The sequence below is a fragment of the Sorex fumeus genome, unplaced genomic scaffold, assembly GCF_029834395.1.
Source record: "Sorex fumeus unplaced genomic scaffold, SorFum_2.1 ptg000093l, whole genome shotgun sequence".
NCBI lineage: Eukaryota > Metazoa > Chordata > Mammalia > Eulipotyphla > Soricidae > Sorex > Sorex fumeus.
In genome coordinates, this window is record NW_026606150.1 from 4,587,792 (window position 1) to 4,610,835 (window position 23,044).

Sequence of the window (23,044 nt, forward strand, 5' to 3'; positions counted from 1 at the left end):
TTCAATCCCTGGCATCCCATACTATTCCCCAAGCACTGCCAGGAGTAATTCCTGAGCGTAGGAGTAAAACACCGTCACCCCCAGTTTGATCCCAGCACAGATATGATCCCCGGAGCCCCACCAGGAGTGATTCCTGAGTGTTGGCAGGTGTGGCCAAAAACCCACAAAAATTTTTTTTTGCTTTTTTTTGGGGGAGGTCACACCCAGCAATGCACAGGAGTTACTCCTGGTTCATGCACTCGGGAATTACTCCTGGCAGTGCTCAGGGGACCATATGGGATGCTGGAAATCGAACCCGGGTTGGCCGTGTGCAAGGCAAACGCCCTACCCGCTGTGCTATCTCTCCAGCCCCAACCCACAAATTTTTAATTTAAAAACAAATGTTTTTTGGGCTGGAGCGATAGCACAGCGGGTAGGGCGTTTGCCTTGCACGCGACCAACCTGAGTTCAATTCCCAGCATCCCATATGGTCCCCCGAGCACCACCAGGAGTAATTCCTGAGTGCAAAGCCAGGAGTAACCCCTGAGCATCGCCGGGTGTGACCCAAAAAGCAAATAAATGTTTTTAAGGCTTCCCCCATTTTCTCTTATGCAACCCCTGAGCTCTGGGGGAAGGGGTGCCCCCTTTGCACCCCTACCCTGTATTGAAAACTCCCCCAGGGGCCGGGACTCGGGGCACCTCCCAATGGCCCCAGAGAAAGGAGGCACCCCAGTTCCCTCACTTGGAACGGAGAGAAATGAGGGGGCGGGGCCTGGGGGGGCCCTGGGCCAGGTAACCTCCTGGGAGGTGTAACCAGACCCCTCTGGCGGCCTCCCCGTGGTCTGCAGCCCTGACCCTGGGCTGCCCCCTCCAGGCCAGCACATAAGGGCCCGCGAACTCGGGGCGGGCCGGACCATGGCCTTCGCCGACCTGCTGGACGCCCTGGGTGGCGTGGGCCGTTTCCAGGTGCTGCACACGGCGCTGCTCCTGCTGCCCTGTGGCCTGCTGGCCTGTCACAACTTCCTGCAGAACTTCACGGCTGCCATGCCCCCCCACCACTGTCGGGGCGCCCCCAACCACACGGCCACCGCCGTCAACGACTCGGTAGCCTGGCTCCGCGCCACCGTCCCCCTGGACAGGTTGGGGGCCCCTGAGCCCTGCCGGCGCTTCATCGAGCCCCAAAGGACCCTCCTGCACCCCAATGCCTCCATCCCCGAGGGGGCGACTGAGGGCTGCGTGGACGGCTGGGTGTATGACCACAGCATCTTCCCATCCACCATCGTCACGGAGGTGAGTGGGGCCCGGGCAGCGTGGGGGGCCGCCCCCAGGCCCGGGCTGAGTGTCCCTGTACCCCGTCCGCAGTGGGACCTGGTGTGTGATGCGCGTAGTCTCAGGGACCTGGCCCAGTCCATCTACATGGCGGGGGTGCTGGTGGGCGCCGCCGTGTTCGGCAGTCTGGCGGACAGGTGAGCCCAGCGACCCCCCCCCCCCCCGACCCCGGTTTCTTCCAGAATGTTCCTTCCTGGGGTTGTCAATGTCGTTTTCCATTTTCCAACACATCATGCATTCAGGTGGCCCAGAGTTCTGGAAAATCCCAAGTGCTGGGGCGTTTCTGCTTCACCTCAACCCTGCTTGGTCCCTGCAGGTCCATAGGGCACCCCTATGGCACCCCTGTCTGGTGCTGTACCTGCTTTCTCTCCACTTCTGAGGGAAGGGTCTGTCCCTTCAGAAGTGCCCTAGACCATGGCCAGCCGTGAGGGCCAGCTGCCTCCCAGGCAGGCTCTGGCCTCTCCCCACCCCTCCCTCTCCTCTGCCACCTTCTTCCCTCCCTCCCTCCCTCTTTCCTTCCTTCCTTCTTTCCTTCCCCTCCTTTCTTCCTTCCCTCCCTCCCTCCCTTCCTCCTTCCTTCCTTCCTTCCTTCCTTCCTTCTTCCCTTCCCTCCCTCCTTCCTCCCTTTCCTCCTTCCATCTTCCTTCCTCCCTCCCTCCTTCCTCCCTCCCTCCTTCCTTCCTTCCTTCCTTCCTTCCTTCCTTCCTTCCTTCCTTCTTCCCTTCCCTCCCTCCTTCCTCCCTTTCCTCCTTCCATCTTCCTTCCTCCCTCCCTCCTTCCTTCCTTCCTTCCTCCTTCCCTCCCTCCTTCCCTCCCTCCCTCTCTTCTTCCTTCCTTCCTTCGTTCCTTCGTTCCTTCCTTCTTCCCTTCCCTCCCTCCTTCCTCCCTTTCCTCCTTCCATCTTCCTTCCTTCCTTCCTTCCTTCCTTCCTTCCTCCCTCCCTCCCTCCCTCCCTCCCTCCTCTCCTTCTTTCATCTCTTTGGCTCACACCCAACTGTGCTCAAGAGCTGCCCGTGGCTCCACTTTTGGGGGTCACTCTGGCAGTGCTAGCGGGGGGCCATGCACTGCAGGGATCAAACCCAGCCCTCCTGTGCTCGGCCCGTTTGGGCACCCCCTTCCCTTCTCTTCCCCTGGTCCCCCACCCTCTGCACCCCTCTTGGCTGTAGCTCCTCTCAGTGTTGTTTGTTTAAATTCTGGGGGCCCTGTTTTGCAGGAGTGGCCTCAGTGGTCACTGCCCCTACAAGGGTTTTGCTTCCTGTGGGGGTGCTGCCGCCTGCAGACCCCTGACCCCGGGCCCCTCCCTGCCTCCCACGCAGGCTGGGCCGCAAGGGCCCCCTGATCTGGTCGTACCTGCAGCTGGCCGTCTCGGGGGCCGCCACGGCGTACTTCAGCTCCTTCGGGGCCTACTGTGCCTTCCGCTTCCTCATGGGCATGACTTTCTCGGGCATCATCCTCAACTCTCTCTCCCTCGGTGAGTCCCCCCGGGGGCCATGTGGGAGTTCCCACCCAGCAACCCCAACTCAGCGTCTCTGGTAGAGGAGGTGAGTGAGGGAGGGAGTCGGGTCGGGCTGGTGCCGAGAGGGTGGGTTGACTCCAGCAGGAGCCTCCTGGGGCATCGGGGTCCATGGCGTGCTGGGGGTAACCTAGGAGCTCGCACCCACTGTCATCGCCCCAGCCCTTGCTTTTGGCGGGAACACAGCTGTGTGTGTCTGTGTGTGGGCGGGGATGCAGTTCCACGTAGCGAGGGCTTCGCATGGTCCTGAACGCCACCAGAAGCGACCCTGAGCACAGAGCCAGGAGTAGCCCCTAAGTACCACCTGGTGTGGCCCCAAAACAAAAGCAAAGGGACTGGAGAGATAGTACAGCAGGTTGGGCGCTGGCCTTGCATGCAGTAGATCTGAGTTCGATCCCCGGTGCCCCATATTATGGTCCCCCAAACCCTGCCAGAAGTTAATTCCTGAATGCAGAGCAAGGAGTAACCCCTGAGCATCACTGGTTGTGCCCACCCAAATAAGAACAAAGCTCTTTTTTTTTTCTTTTTGGGTCACATCCAGCGATGCACAGGAGTTACTCCTGGCTCTGCACTCAAGAATTACTCCTGGCAGTGCTCAGGGGACCATATGGGATGCTGGGAATTGAACCTGGGTCAGCCACATGGAAGGCAAACGCCCTACCCGCTGTGCTATCGCTCCAGCCCCAAGGACAAAACTCTTAACCTCCTACCAGCACCTGCTGTGTGCCAGGCCCAGGCGAGGCGCCAGACATCCCCGAGCTCTGGGCTCAGACGCCCCAAAGTACCCATGGAGACAAACCCCTCTGCCTCCCCTCCCCACTCACACACACACCCCAATGCATATACACATAACCCTACAACTGCACTCAGTAACCACAGCCCTGCACACAGTGCTCCCCAATGCACAGAACCCCACTTTCCTGCAGCCCTCCACAGATACATGCTAGCGCATGCACCCTGGTACTCGCCACACAACCCGATATACACCGTACATCCCTATACACACACCCCTGTACACACCCGATGCACACCACACACCCCTATAGACACCCTTATGTACACCCTGATACACACCACATGCTCCTGTACAAACCCCTATAAATGCCACACCCCTTATACACACCAGACACCCCGATACACAGCACACACCCCTATATACAGCACATATTCCTATATACACCACACAGCCCAATATCATCACACCCCCGTTAGTTCTCTGGAGATCGGTTGGGGGCGCATGTTTGGAAGCGGAGGGCTAAAGCTCACTTGAGCCATTTAACACTGACTGGCTTTTGCATCCTCTTTTCATTGGGTTAACAATCGAAACATCTAGCATACATCAGAGTACGTAAGATCAAAATACTTAAGATCAAAACACCTTAAAGTACATATTTATTATTTTGTAGTCTAACGATGCACAAAGTTCTTGATGAAGTAAATCAGACCACCTTGTAGGTCTTTACATCCCACTTCCCATATATTCCACAGCAGAATCTATGCAAGCCCACACAATAACCCATAAGGCGTTTGTTCAATTTTCATCCAATCAGGGGCTGGAGAGATAGCACAGCGGGTAGGGCATTTGCCTTGCACACAGCCGACCCGGGTTCGATTCCCAGCATCCCATATGGTCCCCTGAGCACCGCCAGGGGTAACTCCTGAGTGCAGAGCCAGGAGGAACCCCTGTGCATCGCCGGGTGTGACCCAAAAAGCAAATAATAATAATAATAATTTTCATCCAATCATAGTACAGTTAATCTATCCATAACAGAAAGTGGCTGCTTTGGGACATGCTGACCCCAACCCAGTGCACTCAGAGTTCCTAGCTGTTTGCAGCTCTGACACAGCCTTGTTTGCAAGGCAGCGTTCCTGGAACTTCCTCCTGACTCTGGTGAAGCTCCAACACCCCAGTATACAGACACCCTAAAGCCCTTCATACCCCTATATACACACACCCAAATACACACACCTAAGAAATCACTGGGCCTCGGGGCTGGAGAGATAGCACAGCGGGTAGGGTATTTGCCTTGCACACAGCCAACCCGGGTTCGATTCCCAGCATCCCATATGGTCCCCTGAGCACCGCCAGGAGTAACTCCTGAGTGCAGAGTCAGAGTAACCCCTGTGCATAGCCAGGTATGACCCCCCCCAAAAAAAAAGGGGAAATCACTGGGCCTCTGAACTCCGGGAGGCCGCCCTCCCCTCACTCTGCAGGGGGGTCCCTCGCCTCGGTGGGCCCCCTGTGGCCCTCCAGCTCTGCGCCAGGGGACCCACAGTGGCGGCTTCCTGCTTTCTCCTCAGCCCTCCCGTCTCACACACCCTCATTCATCTTTTGGGGCGCCCCCTCCCTCTTCCATGAAGACATGGCCAGTCCCCCCACCCCACACCCTTCCCTTACACACCCCACCCCTACATCCCTCCCCGCCATACACCCTCACCCCTGCCCCACCCTGCAACCCCCAAACATCCCACCTCCCCTGCACCCCACCCCACCTAGGACCCCTTTACCCCTCTTCCCCTGCACCCCACCCACCCAGCATCCCCCACCCCTTCCCTACCCTGCCTCTACACCCCTGCCCTCTCCGCACCCACCCAACACACCCCACCCTTGTATCTCCAGGTGGCCCGCAGCAGTGGCAAGCAGATGGTGGTGTCCCTGGGAAGGGTCAGAGGAGGCCGGGGGCGGGACATGCCCGGCTGAGACCCCAGTGGGTGCTGCCGGCCACCCCAGAGGAGGGAGTTTGTGCTGGAGCCAGTGCAGGGCAACGAACAGATGCTGAACATCCAGGGACCGCTCAGGGTCCCAGCTCTGACTTAGGGACGCAGGGGCCAGTCCGCCGGCTCTGGGGGGCTCCTGGCAAGGGCGAGGTGGGGGCAGCGGCAAAGCAGGGGCACAGCAGGGGTGAGCAGCATGGGCTGGACACCCCTTCCCGAGGAACTCCTAGTCGGGTGCTCATAGCCCGCCAGTGTATTTCCTTCACCCTCCTGCCGCCTCCTTCCTGCACACGGGGGTCGCCTGGCAGAGAAAGCCTCCCGTGCCAGACCATATTTCTTTTCATTTTTCCCTTAGGAAGGGGGATTTGGGGGCCACATGGAGAGGTGCTGGGGGGACCATGTGGTGCTGGGGGTCTGGGGGTTCCTCAGTGTGCGAGGAAGGTGCCTTCGCCTCTCCTGCCCAGGAGTGAATAATCCTTTTCTTTTTGCACTATTCCAACCAACAATATTCAAATCACTATAAATAAATATTTGACATTCAGACTCCTGGTAGAACAAGAGATCCTAGCACTTCGATTGTGTCAAAGTTTTATTCTACACCATATTCCTTGAGCTACGAAAAAAAAAATAAATTAAAGGAAAATAGGAAATTATTTATTTAACATATATTCTTTCATTTTGGGTTTTTTTTTTTTTTTTTTTTGCTTTTTGGGTGACATCTGGAGATGCTCAGCGGTTACTCCTGGCTTTTGTACTCAGGAGTTACTCCTGGCAGTGCTCAGGGGACCATATGGGATTCTGGGAATTAAACTCGGGTCAGCCACGTGCAAGGCAAATGCCCTGCCCCCTACCCGCTGTGCTATCGCTCCAGCTCTGAATTTTGGCTTTTTTAAAAATAATGTTTTTGTGATTCTGCTTGTACTTTGTGTCTGTCTTTTAAATACTGACGCTTCACACTTCTTCTACTCCTTTTTTTTTTTTTTTTGCTTTTGGGTCACACCCAGCAGTGCTCAGGGCTTACTTCTGGCTCTGCACTCAGGAGTTACCCATAGCGGTGCTCAGGGGGCCATATGGGATGCTGGGAATCGAACCCGGGTCGGCCGCGTGCAAGGCAAATGCCCTACCCGCTGTGCTATCTCTCCAGCCCCTGATTGGATGAAAATTAAACAAACGCCTTATGGGTTATTGTGTGGGCTTGCACAGATTCTGCTGTGGAATATATGGGAAGTGGGATGTAAAGATCTCCAAGGTGGTCCACTCAGAAATCACTCCTGGCATTGATCAGGAGACCCGATGGGATGCCGGGGATTGAACCCAGATCTGCCACATGAAAGACAAACGCCCTTCCTCCTGAACTATCACTCCGGCCTCAAATACTGATGCTTTTTTATGTCCAGAAAGCCGCGACACTCCCTCCTCCTTGGGCTCCCTCTGAGACTGGGAACAGAGAGGAGAGGCCTTTCCCAGCCTCGAGAGTGCCTCCTTCTTGGTCCGCCTGGCGCTGGCCTGGGTGTGAGTGGGGGGTGCCTTTGCTCCGCATTTGGGGGGGCGGCAAGTCCTCTCCTGGTTTCCGGTCACTGTGGTGGGCGGGGCGGGGCCACGCTAACCTGTGCTTTCCTGCAGTGGTGGAGTGGATGCCCACCCGGGGCCGCACCGTGGCTGGCATCCTGCTGGGCTACTCCTTCACGCTGGGCCAGCTCGTCCTGGCCGGAGTGGCCTATGTCATCCGGCCCTGGCGGTGGCTGCAGCTCGCCGTGTCGCTCCCGTACCTCATCTGTTTCCTCTATTCTTGGTACGGCCGGAGCCTTCTCCCTGGTCCGGGTGTGCCGTGGGACACGGGAGGGCGGGTGTTCGTGGCACCTCAGCCCCCACCCCGTACCCCGTCTCTCCGTGGGGGAGTGGAGTGAGGTCTCCTGGGCCCCAGGTCATGCTTCCTCCTCTCCCCCACCCAGGTGGCTGCCGGAGTCCTCCCGCTGGCTCCTCCTTCAGGGCAAGTCCCAGCTGGCCGTGCGGAACCTGCGCAAGGTGGCGGCGGTGAACGGGAAGAAGGAGGAAGGGGAGCGGCTGACCCAGGAGGTAGCGGCCGCACTGGCTCTTGGGGACTCACCAGGCGAGCCGTGCAGCATCCTGTGCCAGCTGGGCACACAGTTTAGCTGCTAGGAGGGCACCAGACTCAGCGAGATCATGTGACTTGCACCCATGAGACCTTGAGTTTGATCCCAAGATTATGTCTTCACCCCCAATTCCCAGTACCACCAGGTATTGGCCCCTATACAACTTTCTTTTATTTTCTTATTGGGGGAGATTACATCAGTGGTGCTCAGGAATTACTCTTGGCACATTTGGGGGGCCATCTGGGGTGCTGGGGATCAATCCCAGGTTAGGAGCATGCAAGGGAAATGCTCTCTCCTCTGGACTGTTGCTCTGGCCCCCCAACCCCTATGAAATCTTCATCCAAAAGGGCCAGAGGGAGCACTTAATACGAGTCGTGATTTGTATGTGGGAGGCCCAGGCTCCATCCCCTGTGTTACATAGTCCCCTGAGCACTGCCGGAAGCAACCCCTGGCTGCCTCTGGGTGCAACTCTGGAAACCCAAGCCCTGTTGGGGTGGCCCTGGTGGTCCCCAACATTGCATGGCCTGGGCCCCACCACACCCTCAGTGGGCTGATGTCATCGAGAGTGACCTAAGGGTCCCTGAGCCCTCTTTGGGAGGTTCCCTGACCAGTTAATTAGAGGTTCAAGTGCTTTGTGGTTTGTATTTTTGGGGACAGTGGCGGGTCACACTCGATGAAGCCCAGGGGCTACTCCTGGCTCTGCACTCAGGATTTACTCCTGCTATTGCTCAGGGGATCTTATGGGACACCGGTGATTGTATCTGGGTTGGCTGCATGCAAGGCAAATGCCCTACCCACTGTACTCTCTCTTAAGTACGTTGTTCATCTGACCAGGGTCTGTGCAATGGAAAAAAACATCTCTTTACACTGACAGCTGGGGGACACTAAAGTAAGGAAATTTTAAAAAAAGGGGGGGGGGGGCTGAAGCAATAGCACAGCAGGTAGGGCATTTGCCTTGCATGAAGCTGACCCAGGTTCAGTTCCCAGCATCCCATATGGTCCCCTGAGCACCGCCAGGAGTAATTCCTGAGTGCATGAGCCAGGAGTAAACCCCGTGCATTGCCAGGTGTGACTCAAAAAGCAAAAAAAAAACAAAAGGCAAAATAGCTCCAATGAATCCTTGACAATCATGACACCTGGAGGCCACCTCTGTGGCAGATACTCTGCAGAGCCCCAGGACTGGGTGGGGGGCCTCTGTGTCCCCCAGCATCACATTTCAGCTGGTCACACATGCTGGAGGCTCAGTGGCACCTCAAAGCCCCAGAGACAGGAGCCTGGAAGCTCAGTGTAGAGCTTCTGGGGCTGGGTGGGGGTCAGTGACCTCTAGGGGCCTCACGCTGGGCCCTCCACTCCTCGGGCCCCGGGTCTGGGGCAGGAAGGGGGTTCAAATCACACCCTCCTTGCCAGGTGGTGAACACCTACATCCAGAGCGAGTTCGCCAGCGTCCGCACCTCCACCTCGCTCCTGGCCCTCTTCCGAACGCCCGCCATCCGCAAGGTGTCCTGCTGCCTCACTGTGGTCTGGTAGGTGGGGCTGCCGCCGCCGCATATGCCGCCACCGCATCCCCCCCCCCTCCCCGGCTCTGTGGTCCTTTCTCCCCAGATCGGAGGGATCAGGCTGTACCAGAGTATTTAGCCGAGTGCCTTAGGGTCCAGTGCTGCTGCCTACCACCCCCCCCCCCCCCGCCGTGTGAGTGCCAGTATCCCTCCACACCATCCCCACGCCCCTCCACACCCACCCTGCACACACACACACACACCCGGCCCTGCCACAGTCTCCTCTGCAGTTCTGCAGGTTGGTCTCTGTGGCTGTGCCCCCATGCTCTCCACCTGTGAGTGAGCTGGGCTGTTTGTCTTTCTCCCGCTGACTCATCCCCTTAGCATCCCTCCAGTTATAGTCAGATGCACACTTTCCTCTGTTTTCTGAGCTGAGTAATTTTCCATTGTTGAGTTACTGGTGTGTGTGTGTGTGTGTGTGTGTGTGTGTGTGTGTGTGTGTGTGTTTGGGGTGGCAGGGGATTCCTGGCTCTGAGCTCAGGAATTACTCCTGGAGGTGCTCGGGGACCATATGCAGTGCTAGAGATGGAACCCGGCTTGACAACATACAAAGCAAGATCCTTCCTTATAGTCTGGCCTGTCCCTGCAGCCTCCATCCTCCTGATGCACTGAACAGTGAGTCTTATGACTCGAGTTCTGTCTTTTCTCTTTTCCCTGGGGCCCTCTGAGCATCCCGGGGGCCTCTGTGGGGTGCCATGGCCTAGACATCCCTTGTTGCATCCTGGTGTATTCCAGATGTCTCCAGAGGGTGCCAGGAAGATCCCACCCTGAGAAAAGAAGAGTGGGCCAGGCAGGAAGGAAACCGGGCCCCTAGGGTATGGCCAGTGTCCTTAAAGCAGGTGTCCTGGCTGGGCTGCTGTGGCTTCACTCAGGGGTGCTGAGATTTCCCCACAGGTAAAGGCGTGAGGGTGTGACCTGGATTAAACCAGCCAAGGCCCTCACAGACTGGCAGCTGGCAGGTAACCAACCCGTAAGAACATAGGGCGTTTGCCTGGCAGGATTTGCTGAGTCTTAAATAACAGATGATGTTGGCAAAGAAGGGTTCTGGGCAGATCCCAATCTCCTGGGGTCCCCCGCTGATCTCGGGGACATAGGACCGGCCCTGTGCCTGAACCTCCTGGGCCTCAGTTTCCCACTTGTCCAATGTCCTCATGTGAGGATGAGGAGGAGGATGTGGTAGAGGTGGCCAAGGAAAGCCCTAGGCAGAGTCTGTTCTCTGATGTGTGTACATGTGTGTGTGCACGCCTATGCATGTGTGTGCATGCCTGTGGGTGCATTGCACATTTGCATGTGTACAGTGAGTGTGTACATGTGTGCACGTGTGTCTGTGCGCATTTGCATGTGCACATGTGTGTACATGTTTGCGCATGCATGTGTGTGCCCATATGTGCATACATGCATTTGTGTGTGCTTGTGTACATGTGTGCCCATGTGCCTATGTGTGCCCATGTGTGCTTGTGTGCATTTGAGTGTATAATGCCTGTGTGTGAGTGCATGTACATGTGTGTGTGCGTGTGTGTGGGAAGTGGCTGGCCTCCCTGTCTGGGATCTTTCTCCTAAAAGTATCACCGGAGCCCTTCTGCCCGCCAGCAGAGGAGAGTGTTCGGGAAAGGGGGGGTTCCCACAGTGCATGTCCCGTCTCTCTCCCCCTCTCCATGCACTGCCTCTGTTTACCAGGGGTCCCTGAGGGTATGGGGGGCTTCCCCCACCTAGCTGTCTAGTGGTTGCTCTGAGCACTGTGCAGCCCAGCCCAGGGGTTCCCCTGACAAGGAAGCTGATGGGAGAACTCTGCCCCCCATGTGTGTCCTGAGGGCTGTGGCCGGGGAATTCTGGAATGGGCCACTTGTACTAACTATAAACAAATCCAATTATGAAACTTTCCATGAGCTTGGAGTTTTTTTTTTAATTTTTTTGCTTTTTGGGTCACACCCAGCGATGCACAGGGGTTACTCCTGGCTTTGCACTCAGGAATTACTCCTAGCGGTGCTCGGGGGACCCTATGGGGTGCTGGGAATCAAACCCGGGTTGGCCGCGTGCAAGGCAAATGCTCTACCCGCTGTGCTATCACTCCAGCCCCAAGCTTGGAGTTTTAAAAGCTTGACTGGCCCTTTCTTTAGATGACGGAGGTAGTGCTCACTCACTGTAAAGCAAACGAACAGTGGCAGAAGAGATGTTCAGTGGGGAGGGCGCTTGCCTTGAATGCGGTGGACCTGGGCTGGGTCCCTAGACCTCCAGTGGTCCCCTGAGCTTCACCAGGAGTGATCCCTGGGTGCAGAGCCAGGAGTTAGCCCTGAGCACCGCTGGGTGTGGACCCCAAACAAAAACTAACACAAACTAACAGCCAAACCCCCTGTCCTCTATTGCTCCCAGTGGAATGCTCTGGTAACGGCCCTGTTTTGTGATTTTTCAGACATCTCACGACTGTGAGAATCTTTGGTATTTGCTTTTGGGCCACACTTGACTGTGCTCAGGGCAACCCGGTATGGAATTGGGGATCAAGCCAGGTTCCACAGTGTGCAAGACAAGCCCCTGGGCTCTCTCTCCAGCACCCAGTGCTCTCTTCAACTATCTAGCGCCGACAGGAATTATGGGATCACCTTTTTAAAAAAATTTTATAAATTTATTTTTTGAATCACCATGAGAACAGTTACCAAGCTTTCAGGTTTAAGTCTCGATCATACAGTGATCAAACACCCATCCCTTCACTGGTGCACTTTTTCCACCACCAAAACCCCTGTATGCCCCCATCCCACCCCTACCCCTACCTGTGCGGCAGATAATCTCCACATTACTCTCTTTCTACTTTACATTCAATATTTTGACACCACCATTATTATTTGGAATTTTCCCCCAATGCTCAGACCTGCCGAAAAGGCAACATTAGATAATTCGTTTTCTATTGTTGACTATGAATAGCATATGATCTTGGAATTCTGAAATTTTAATAATTAAGTCTGGAGAGATTTCTTCCAAAAGCTTCTGGGTTCCAAGATTTGTTTTGTGTGTCTCTGGGATCATGACCATTAAGGAGCTTAAGAAGCAGGCGGAGGGGCTGTCCGGAGGGGCATCTCGGGGTCTTGTTGGGGCTGGGGAGCACGGGATCACCTTTTCCAGAAGTTTCTTCTCATTCTCACTGACCTGGGGCAGACGGGAGGGGCAGTAGGAGTGTCTCGGTGGGTGATTGGGAGGCAGATGCACAGAGCCTCCTGCCAGATTCAGCTCTCACCTCCCCGCCCAGCTTTCCCAGGCCTGGGCAGCTGGTGGTCTGCAGAGGCCAGCCCAGCCGCCAGGGACCTTTCGTTGCTTTGCTTTTTATGAAAGTGGGAAATGACACAGAACATAATGTTTACCATATTGTGCAAAACTGAAATTACCAAGCGGAGGAGGGGCAGGCAGGGGAGTGAAGATGAGACCAAAGGTGACCTCAGGGCCCTGGTCAGGGTTATGGTGCTGGTGGTGAAGTGTAGTAACTTTGTGCTTGCAAACCGTCAATGCTGGAAACTATGGTAACCGTGTTGGCTAAAGTATCACTTGGTTTGGGGGCCATATCTGGTCGTACGTAGGACTTACTCCTGGCTCTGTGCTCAGGGATCGTCCTGGTAATCATATGGGGGGTGGGGATGGAATCTGAGTCCTCCACGTGCAAGAAAAACACTCTACCCACTCTGTTTCTCCAGCCCAACTAAAGTCCAAATTTAGGGGAGGATCACACCCAGTGGTGTTCAGGGGTTACTCCTGGCTCTGTGCTTAGGGGTCATTTTTGGCAGGCTCAGGGGCCATGTGGGGTGCTGGGGATCAAGCCCAGATTGGCTGCACGCAAGAAAAACATTCTAAGGTCAGAGCGATAGTACATCAGTAGGGCACTTGCCTTGCATGCAGCCCAACCCAGGTTCATTCCCCAGGAACTCCAAATACTGCCAGCAATAATTCCTGAGTGCAGAACCAGTAGTAATTCCTGAGCATTGCTGGGTGTGGCTCAAAAACAAACAAACAAAAAACTACCCTCTGTACTTTTTCTCCAGCCCAATTAAATGTATATATAGTTACATATATAGTTATATATATATATAGTTATATTTTTTGGTTTGGGGACCATACCCAGAGGTGCTTAGGGGTTACTCCTGGCTCTGTGCTCAAGGATCACCTTGACAGGCTCAGGGATTATATAGGGTGTTAGGGATGGAACCCAGGTCAGTTGTATGCAAGGCAAGCACCCTGCCTGCTGAACAACCTCCCCAGCCCTGGGATAATTTTTTTGAAGCATAAATTAAGGGAAAGATTAGCCATCTCCCCGATGGACAATAGCTCACTCCAGCAGAGCTGAGGACATCCAAATAGTTGTGCAATCGTTTCCAGAACTTTCCATCTTCCCAAAAGGAATTCTGTCAGAGTTTAATTCTGCCTCCTGGGCCCCCTCCCCAATGCCTGGCACTGCCTTCTGCTTTCCATCTCCTGTGACCAAAGTGGACCCCTGCATTACTGGGCCCACTCGCTTCCTGCCAGGGCGAGTCCACTCTGTGTCCAGCCTGCTCCCGCCTCCCCCGCTCCTGTCCAGCCTTGGAGGCGGCCGGTTTGGGCTCTAGTGAAAAATGCCGCTGTGCTCACTGCCACACAAACGTCTCTTTGAGAAGCTGCCCTGGGCAGCTGTGGCCTTTCAGGGGGGCACCCGGCGTGCAAATTCCAGGCCCCTGCCGCCGCCAGCATGGTCCACTCAGCAGCAGTGACTGGTGGGTGGACCTTTCTTGGTGGCCTTGGGACACGTGGCAAGGTTCCCCACAGCGTTTCCAGGAAATGCTCAGATAGGGACATGGCGGGGCGGGGGACAGGGGGATGGGGCGACACTCACCCCAGGGCTTGGGCTGGACGTGGGGTGAGGAAAGGACATGGAGGGTGGGTTTGGCCTCTGAGGTCAACGTCAGAGTTGCTGAAGACCAGAAGGGTGCGATGTGCCAATCTGGGGGTTTCCTTCCCAAAGGGCAGGTCTGTGTCATTCCTCCGCCTGTGTCCACTGGACTCATGTCCAGACCCCATCCTGGGCCGACCCTGCGCTCCCTCCCCCAGGTTCTCCACTTCCATGGCATACTACGGGCTGGCCATGGACCTGCAGAAGTTCGGGCTGAGCGTGTACCTGGTGCAGGTCCTCTTCGGGGTCATTGACATCCCGGCCATGCTGGTGGCCACCACCACCATGATCTACGTGGGCCGCCGCGCCACCGTGGCTGCCTTCCTCATCTTGGCTGGCCTCATGGTGGTCTCCAACATGTTTGTTCCGGAGGGTGAGTCAGCATCGGAGCACCCCCTTCCTCTGGGGAGGGGCCTGGTGGGCTGGGGGATGCGAGGATGAGTCAGAGGAAGAACCTACCAGCACCATGATCTCCACAGGCAGGCACGAGCCCTGACTTGATCCACAGGCATGTCAGCCTAGGCAAGACCCAGAAGTCACTGCACATGCAAAGGAAGGGCAGTGGTGGAGGGAGGGGTGCAGGGGCTCCATCACAGCCTGGGGGTCCCAGCCCCACAATCCTTGTGCTTCTCATGTCATGCACCCCCCCCCCCCCGAGACCTTGGAAATCTCCCTGGTGCTCTGAGGCAGCACGATGAGCTTCCAGCATAAGCTTCGTACGGAAAAACTGTCCACTGAGGTGCTTTGCACGTGAAAAAACGGGGTTTGATGGCCAAGCACTACATGGTCCCTCACCTGCTGGGAGTGACTCCTGAGCACCAGCAGGCATGACCCTGAAGCAGACGAAACCGGCTGGTGGTTCGAGCAAGCAGACGTCAGCACAGCCACTCTGGCTCATGCTCTATTATGTTTTTTGGGTTTTTTTCAGGTTTTTTGCTTTTTTGGGTCACACCCGGTGATGCTCAGGAATTACTCCTTGGCTCTGCACTCAGGAATTATTCCTGGTGGTGCTTGGGGGGACCATATAGGATGCTGAGAATCAAACCCAGGTCGGCAACGTGCAAGGCAAATGCCCTACCCGCTGTGCTATAGCTTCAGTCCTGTCCCATATTATAGCGTTTTATCTAGATGAATGGTTTTCAGCCCTGGGTGCATATTAGATTCTCCTGGGACATTTGAAAAAATGTCCATGGCGGCATAGTCTAGAAGACAAGGCATTTGTTTCGCACATGGCCAATCTGAGTTTGATTCCCTGCACCACAAAGGGTCCCCCAAGCCCCACTAGGAGTGATCCCTAAGCACAGAGCCAGGAGGCAGCCCTGAGCATCAACAGGTATGATTCAAAGTTAAAAAGTAAATACCCGTGGGTAGATCAAAGGGCTGGCATACATGTGCTCCCTGAGCACTCCTAAGAGTAATCCTGAGCACAGAGCAGGGAGTAGCCCCTGAGCACCCTTAAATGTGACCCCAAGGGGCTAGAGTGATAGCATAGTGGGTAGGCGTTTGCCTTGAACATGGCCAACCTGGGTTCGATTCCCAGCATCCCATATGGTCCCCCAAGCATTGCCAGGAGTAATTCCTGAGTGCAGAGCCAGGAGTAACCGCTGTGCATCACTGGGTGTGACCCAAAAAGCAAAAAAAAAAAAAAAAAGGTGACCTCAAGCCCCACAGGTAACTCCATGGGCCTGCTGTGCTCTGAGTGATTCCCTGAGTTTGCTCCCTGAGGGTCCCCCAGCCCAAATAGGTGTGACCCCAGCACTTTGAGACACCAACGGTGACCTGTGGGGCTGAGAACTAGCCAGGAGTGGCCCTCAGGTCCCTCGAGGCTACCCTCTAAAAATAATAAAATACAGATGTCAAATGCCCCAGGTGGCCCTTCCCAGGGAGCTGGTTTCTAGTGGGGTGTAGGGCCCAGATGTGAGGTTCCTGCATCTCCCTTCCTGGTTCAGGGTACCACCAAGGCTGCCCTCACACCCAGAAATGGCACTGTCATCCTGTGACCATTGCCCGCGTGTGGGACATCAGCTGGACTTCGTTGTTGCTGATTGCTAGCTTGGCGGGCATCAAGCATCTTAATTTGTTTAGCTCTCACTGGGCTTCTAAAAATTGCTTTTTGGGTCACACCCAGCGATGCTCAGGGCTCACTCCTGGCTCTGCACTCAGGAATTATTTCTGGTGGTGCTTCAAGGGACCGTATGGGATGCCGGGAATCAAACCCAGGTTGGCCTCGTGCAAGACCAACATCCTCCCAGCTGTACTATCACTCCGGCCCTGAGCATTGAGCATCTTAAATGTAGTGGCCACTAGCCTGAAGGAAGGGGGGGTACAGGGCACCGCATGCTCCGACCTGGTGTCCATCCACTGGCAGCCCCGCAGTGAGACTCAGTCTCCCTCATTTGATGCTTGAGACCAGGAAGTGGGGTGGCCGTGAGCGGGTCAGCCAGTGGGGTCAGAGCCGGGTCTTCTTCTAGGAGAGGTGTGACAGGCAATAGTGGGAGAATATCAGAGTAGGAGCTCTGATCCCTGCGAGAATCAGAGCATGGGAAAACCCTGCTGCTGTTTCCAGCTTCTGCACCCCAACCTCCTTCTGGGCTCTGAGCCCCCCAATAGCTCTGCTCCCCCACAGATATGCAGACCCTGCGCACAGCCCAGGCGGCTCTGGGGAAGGGCTGCCTGGCCAGCTCCTTCATCTGCGTGTACCTGTTCACGGGGGAGCTGTACCCCACAGAGATCAGGTGGGTGCTGGGGTGGGGTGCCCGTGTTGGCAGCTGGTGGCCCCTTTTTCTTTCTGCCCTGCACCCAGCACTCCCTGCCCTCTGGGGCCATCCCAGTCACAGCCACTGACCACTGACCTGTCCCTCCCACCCCCGACAGGCAGATGGGAATGGGCTTCGTCTCAGTGAATGCCCGCCTCGGGGGGCTGGCGGCGCCTCTGGTCACCACCCTGGGGGAGTTCAGCTCCGTGCTGCCGTCAGTGGGCTTTGGGGCCAGCTCCATCCTGGCCGGGCTGGCCGTCTGCTTCCTGGATGAGACCCGCAACAAGCCCCTGCTGGAGACCATCGAAGCGATGGAGAGAAGGTGAGGCCCCGGGGTGCGGGGAGCCCCCCCCGAAACAGGCCACCAGTCTCCTCCAACAGCAGGGCTGGTGAGCGACAGTCTCATGTCACTGTAGTGAAAGTATCCTGGTGGCTGGTCATGCCTTGGTCAAAGTGGCACTTGCTGAGGCTGATGCCTGAGGAACGCTCTGGAACTGTGTAACTCTTTCGTTCCTGACCAGACTTTCCGTTTATGACTTATTTGTATCTGTGGGTTTAGAAACTCTTTGTTCTTCCATGGATTTCACTTTGCTTAATTTTTTTTTGCGGGGGGGAGACACCCCTGGGTGGTGCTTAGGACATACTCCTGGCTCTGTGCTCAGGAATCACTCCTGGTGGACTCAGAGATGAGGTGTCAGAGATCAAACCTGGGTTGGCCACATGCAAGGCCCTACGTGCTCTACTATCATTCTGGCCCTCAACATTTGTTCTTTTATTTTATTATTATTATTATTATTATTTTTCTTTTTTGGGTACAAAAAAATTTCTTTTTGGGTACAAAGAAAGGGCCGGAGCGATAGCACAGTGGTAAGGCTTTTGCCTTGCATGCAGCCAGCCCAGCCGAGCTGGGTTCGAGTCCCCTCTCGGAGAGCCTGGCAAGCTACCCGTGACGTATTCAATATGCCAAACACAGTAACAACAAGTCTCAAAATGGAAACGTTACTGGGCCCGCTTGAGCAAATCAATGAATAACGGAAGGACAGTGTTAATTTTTTGTGTTTTCTTTTTGGGTCACAGCCGGCGATGCACAGGCGTTACTCCTGGCTCTGCAGTCAGGAATTACTCCTGGTAGTGCTCAGGGGACCATATGGGATGCTGGGAATCGAACCTGGTTCGAACACCATACCCTCTGTGCTATTGCTCCAGCCCTAACATTGGTTCTTATAAAATTCTGGATGCATGCCCAAGTGAATAAAGCATTTGTCTTCCATGTAACCATCCCTGGCTTCAATCCCTGGCACCCCATATGAGTCACCAAGCACTGCCAGGAGTGACCCCTGAGTGCAGAGCCAACAGTGTGCTTTGAGCACAGCTGGATGTGCCAAGGTCCAGAACGATAGTACCTTGGGTAAGGCACTTGCCTTGCATGTGGCTGACCCGGATTCAGTTCCCGGCATATCCCGAGCCCACTAGGAGTGAGCACAGAACCAGGAAGTAAGCCCTGAGAAACATCAGATGTGGCCCCAGAACAAAACAAACAAAATTTTTTAAACATATTGACTAGACCTGCAAATGATTTGTGGAGGCTCTGGCCCACTTTTGTTTTGAGGGTCGCAGCCCCCCGTGCTCAGTGGCTCTTCAAGGTGTGATGCTCCCAGCACTCAGGGAGCTTCTGGGCTCACCCAGAGGTTTCTCACTGGCCTGGAAGTCCTGGTCCACGCCAACCTGGAGCAGAGGCAACGTGCCTGGCCAGGAGGGAGGTGGATTGCTGGGAAGGAGAGACAGATGCGTCTCTCCAGGAACGGCCCATGGAGTTCAAGTATTTGGACAACGGGAAGTCCAGAATGCCGCGGCCTTTCTCTCCATTCCTAATCTCATCAAATAACGGGGTGTGCTGGTCTGGGGTGTTGAAACAAGATGAAAGCGAGAAGAAAGGGAGCCTTGGCCGAGGTTCCTGTCCCCTGTGGCCAAGATGGCAGCAGGCCAAGTCAGGTCAGTGCTAATCCATCCGCCGTGGCGCTGGGTCCAGAGGGACAGAGATTAGTGGGTGTTGCCACCCCGCCCCCACCCCTCCATTTGTTTCACAGGCCCACAGAAACCCATTTGTAAATACTCTCCTGGTTTTTATTTCTTATTTTCAGCAGTGCTCAGGAATGAATCCTGGCAGGGTTTGGGGGACCTTATGGGGTGAGGGCGTTGAACCCAGGAACCCGGGTTGGCCTCTTGCAAGGCATGTGCCCTCCCTGCTGTGCTGTTTCTCCAGACCTGGGTAAATACTTTCCTTCTGTGAAAATAGTCAGGTCCCCCCTACTCACGAAACCTTTTTCTTCTGGCCTGTGTGGGCCTGCGTTGGCCCCTCTCACCCACTTGGGCTTGTTCCCATTTACTGGAGCAACATAAACAAGGAACCGAGGACCAATCCCACTCAAGAACACCTTTTTCATAAGACTAGAACATTCACGAAGGAGGAAATGGCAACGGTGGTGAAGAGGAAAAGTAAGCTGCTTATAGCAGTCTTGAAAACTTTAAAACAGGAGAGGTCATTTTTAACTACCCCTGAGAAATAATTTTGAAATAGAGTTAATAGTCAGTGCCAGAGATGGGTGGGCTAAGGGGAGGAGACACCTAAATCTTTCTGGAATATTCTTTGGTATAATTGTGAGTTGGGAATTTTTTTTAAATGTTCTGCTAATGAACAATACCATTTCCAGGAATCTACCCTCAGCAAACAGCTAAAAAATGCACAAAGTTCATTCACAAAGATATTCATCCCATTCTTCCTGTGCTAGGAGGAAAATAATATTGTCCCCAACGGTCAACCATTAAATAAATGACGATGTACTGTGTGCCAGCTAAAAGTTACTTTGAGATGGACTGGAACGATAGTACAGTGGGGAGGGCATTTGCCTTGCATGTGGCTGACCTGAGTTAAATCCCCAGCATCCTATATGGTCCCCCAAACACTGCCAGGAATAATTCTTTTTTTAAAAATTATTTATTTATTTATTGCTTTTTTGGGTCACACCTGGCGATGCTCAGGGGTTACTCCTGGCTCTGCACTCAGGGATTACTCCTGACGGTGCTCAGGGGACCATATGGGATGCTGGGAATCGAACCCGGGTAGGCCATGTTAGATGCATGCAAGGCAGACTCCCTACCCGCTGTGCTATCGCTCCAGCCCCCTTCAGGAGTAATTCTTGAGTGCAAACCAGGCGTAGCCCTTGAGCATCACCAGGTATGACCCAAAAAAGGAAAAAAAAAGTTATATTGAAGATGGTGATAGAACAACAGGTAAGGTGCTTGGCTTGCACGTAACTGATCCGGGTTCAATCCCCGGCATCTCATTTGGTCCCCTGTGTACTGCCAGGAATTATTCCTGAGTGCCGAGCCTGCTTTTCCCAAAAGCAGGAAAAAAAGTTATATTGAAGAGTTTGATTGGCATAGAGACTGATAAACAGTATATCAAGGGCTGGAGGGATAATCCAGAGATTAAGCTATTGTCTCACATGCCACCAATTGAGATTCCTGGCACCACAGCCAGCTGGTGTGAGCTCCACCAGGCTGCCTGAGCACATAACCAGCCCCTGAGCACCTCTGGGCATCGCCCCCAAACAAAAATAGATTATTTACAATATCCTCCAAATTAGGTCCAGAAATCAAGATGCTGAAGACAAAGAAAAAAAACTGTGATTGTGACAGAGGCCTTTGTGTGTTCCCTGTCCTCCCTGCCTCCCTTGGCCAGTGCTGTTGCCACGAGCCAGTGTCACACTTGGGGACTCCTGCATGGGGTCCCGGCGCCCCGCAGGCCTCTCGTCCCTTTGCTTGTGCTTCTTGGGACCACCCTGGCCATCCAACTCGCTGCAGCACTTGTTCACACTGACGCTGGCCACCTGGTCATGCCCCCGGGGTCACACACTCTGCTGTGATTCTGGGAGGCCCAGAACCACCAGAATCACACCGGGGTACATGCGGGCAGCACCCAAGGTCCAACCCACAACCTCACGCTTACAGGGCAGGGACTGTGCCCCTCAGCTTCTGGTCCTTCGTCATGTTCTTTCCAGGGTCCATGCTGGGAAGTTTCCTTTGATAACCGAGTGGGGAAACGTAGAATGGGGAAATGATGAGAATTCAGTCTTTTCCCAAGAAAGGAGTGAAAGGAGTGACGGGGGCTGGAATGATAGCACAGCAGATAGGGCGCTTGCCTTGCACACAGCTGACCTGGGTTCGATTCCCAGCATCCCATATGGGCCCCCGAGCACTGCCAGGAGTAATTTCTGAGTACAGAGCCAGGAGTAACCCCTGAGCATCACTGGGTGTGACCCAAAAAGAAAAAAAAAAGAAAGAAAGGATGGACAGGGGCTAGAGCAATAGCACAGTGGGTAGGGCGTTTGCCTTGCACGTGGCAGACTCGGGTTCGATTCCCAGCATCCCATATGGTCCCCCGAGCACCGCCAGGAGTGATTCCTGAGTGCATGAAACAGGAATAACTCCTATGCATCGCTGGGTGTGACACCCCCCCCCAAAAAAGAAAGAAAGGATGGACAGTCCTCTGGGTAGCCCTCGAACGGTCTGAGAGGCCACTCCAGACAGGTGCCCTGGCCATCCTCGACTGCGGCCCTCGCCCCCTGTCTCCCTGTGCCCGGGGGCTGGCTGATGGTGCGCTGGGGACGGAGGAAGCCTCTGCAGAGCCCTGGGTGCGGGCAGAAGACATGTTTGAGCCTGGAGGCTGTTCCCAGCCTGGAGTCAGGCTTCCTTGGAGGATGATGATCTGGCACCTTGTGTCCAAGCTCTGCTGTTGGCAAGACTAGGAAAGATGGAGCAGAAGAAAGAGCAGACGTTGCTGGCTGAGCTGCCCATGGGAGCCAGAGAGATCGCCTTCAAGTGGACACGCCTCGGGCGGGGGAGGGGTCGTAGGCGGGGAGGCTGGGGGGGGTGGGGGGGCACTGCAGCCCAGTCAACCATTGGACCCTACCCCTACCCCCTCCTCATGTTAACTCTTCTTTGTCCGTTTCCACAGAGCCAAGGACGGCGTTTGCAGGAAGGAGGCAGAGGAGAAGAGTGAAGAGATCTCCCTCCAGCAGCTGGGCGCATCTCCCCTCAAAGAGACCATCTGAGCTACTGGCCTTCCCAGGCTCCAGGCAGCCCCCCAGGGCTTCTCCCGGCCCCTCAGAGCTCTGCCGGCTGTAAGCAAGAGCTGCCCATGGCGTGGGCAGAGCTGTGAGGGGACATGCATGGACACAGCCCGGACCGCCCTGGGCTTTCCTCCTGTTCATTCTTGTCCCCTGAAACCGCTGTCTCTGCGGAGTTGGGGTGACAGCCCCGCCTGCACGCCCAGAGGGGTCCCCCAGCTCCTGTGCCTGTGTGGCTGTTTCTCCGCCGCCTCCTGACACTCCACTTGGCCCCGGCCCCTCCTGCCCCTGTCCCCACCCCCACCCCCACCCCCCACCCCTGCAGGGCCCCCGCAGATGGTTTCTGTTCAATAAACCACAATGAACAAATGCTCCCAAGCTGGGCATTGAGCGACTCCGGCCTCGCTGGCCTTGCCCGGATCCACTTGGCCGTCTGGAGGCAGGGAGAGGCCCCTGAAGTCCAGTGGAGGCATGAGCCCCGCAGGACAGTGTCCCTGTGGCCTGTTGCCTTCCTTGACGCCATGCTTGATATGGGCCAGCACCTCTAACCTTAACCTCGCTCAAAATGCAGATGGGGGCCAGTGAGGGGGGGTTGTCACTGGAATCCTGGTCCATGGGGTGGCCTCAGAGAGTGCCCAAAAATCAGCTGTGAGGGGTCAGTGCCTGCGGCCCAAGGCCAAGAGAAGACGGGACAGGGGCTGGAGCGATAGTACAGTGGTTAGGGCATTTGCCTTGCATGTGGTCAACCCGGGTTTGATTCCCAGCATCCCATATGGTCCCTTGAGCACTGCCAGGAGTAATTCCTGAGTACAGGAGCCAATTGCCGGGTGTGACACAAAAAGCAAAAAAAAAAAAAAAAAGATAGGACAGAAAAGGGACAAGCAGTGTATGGGCAGGAGCCCCCAAGAGCCTCTGTTCACCAAGGCTTAGCTGTCAAACGTTGGAGCCCAGCCTGAGTGAGGTGCTGAACCCACACCTGACAGTCGATGCACCGGCCCCGAGCCCCACCCGGCCCTCATACCCACCAGGCACTCAGACCCCAACAGGATC

The 23,044-nt window shown here is 55.4% G+C and overlaps 1 protein-coding gene across 1 annotated transcript; it reads left to right on the forward strand.

The window, feature by feature from the left end:
* The first annotated feature begins 894 nt into the window (after window positions 1-894).
* LOC130039853 (solute carrier family 22 member 20-like) lies at window positions 895-21,985 on the forward strand. The gene is made up of 10 exons (XM_056131795.1): window positions 895-1,269; window positions 1,342-1,445; window positions 2,625-2,779; window positions 7,160-7,328; window positions 7,489-7,612; window positions 9,058-9,173; window positions 14,268-14,482; window positions 16,736-16,844; window positions 16,984-17,187; window positions 21,883-21,985. Exons 1-10 carry the CDS (start codon window positions 895-897, stop codon window positions 21,977-21,979), a joined length of 1,668 nt encoding a protein of 555 aa, XP_055987770.1. The 3' UTR covers window positions 21,980-21,985.
* Window positions 21,986-23,044: the final 1,059 nt, after the last annotated feature.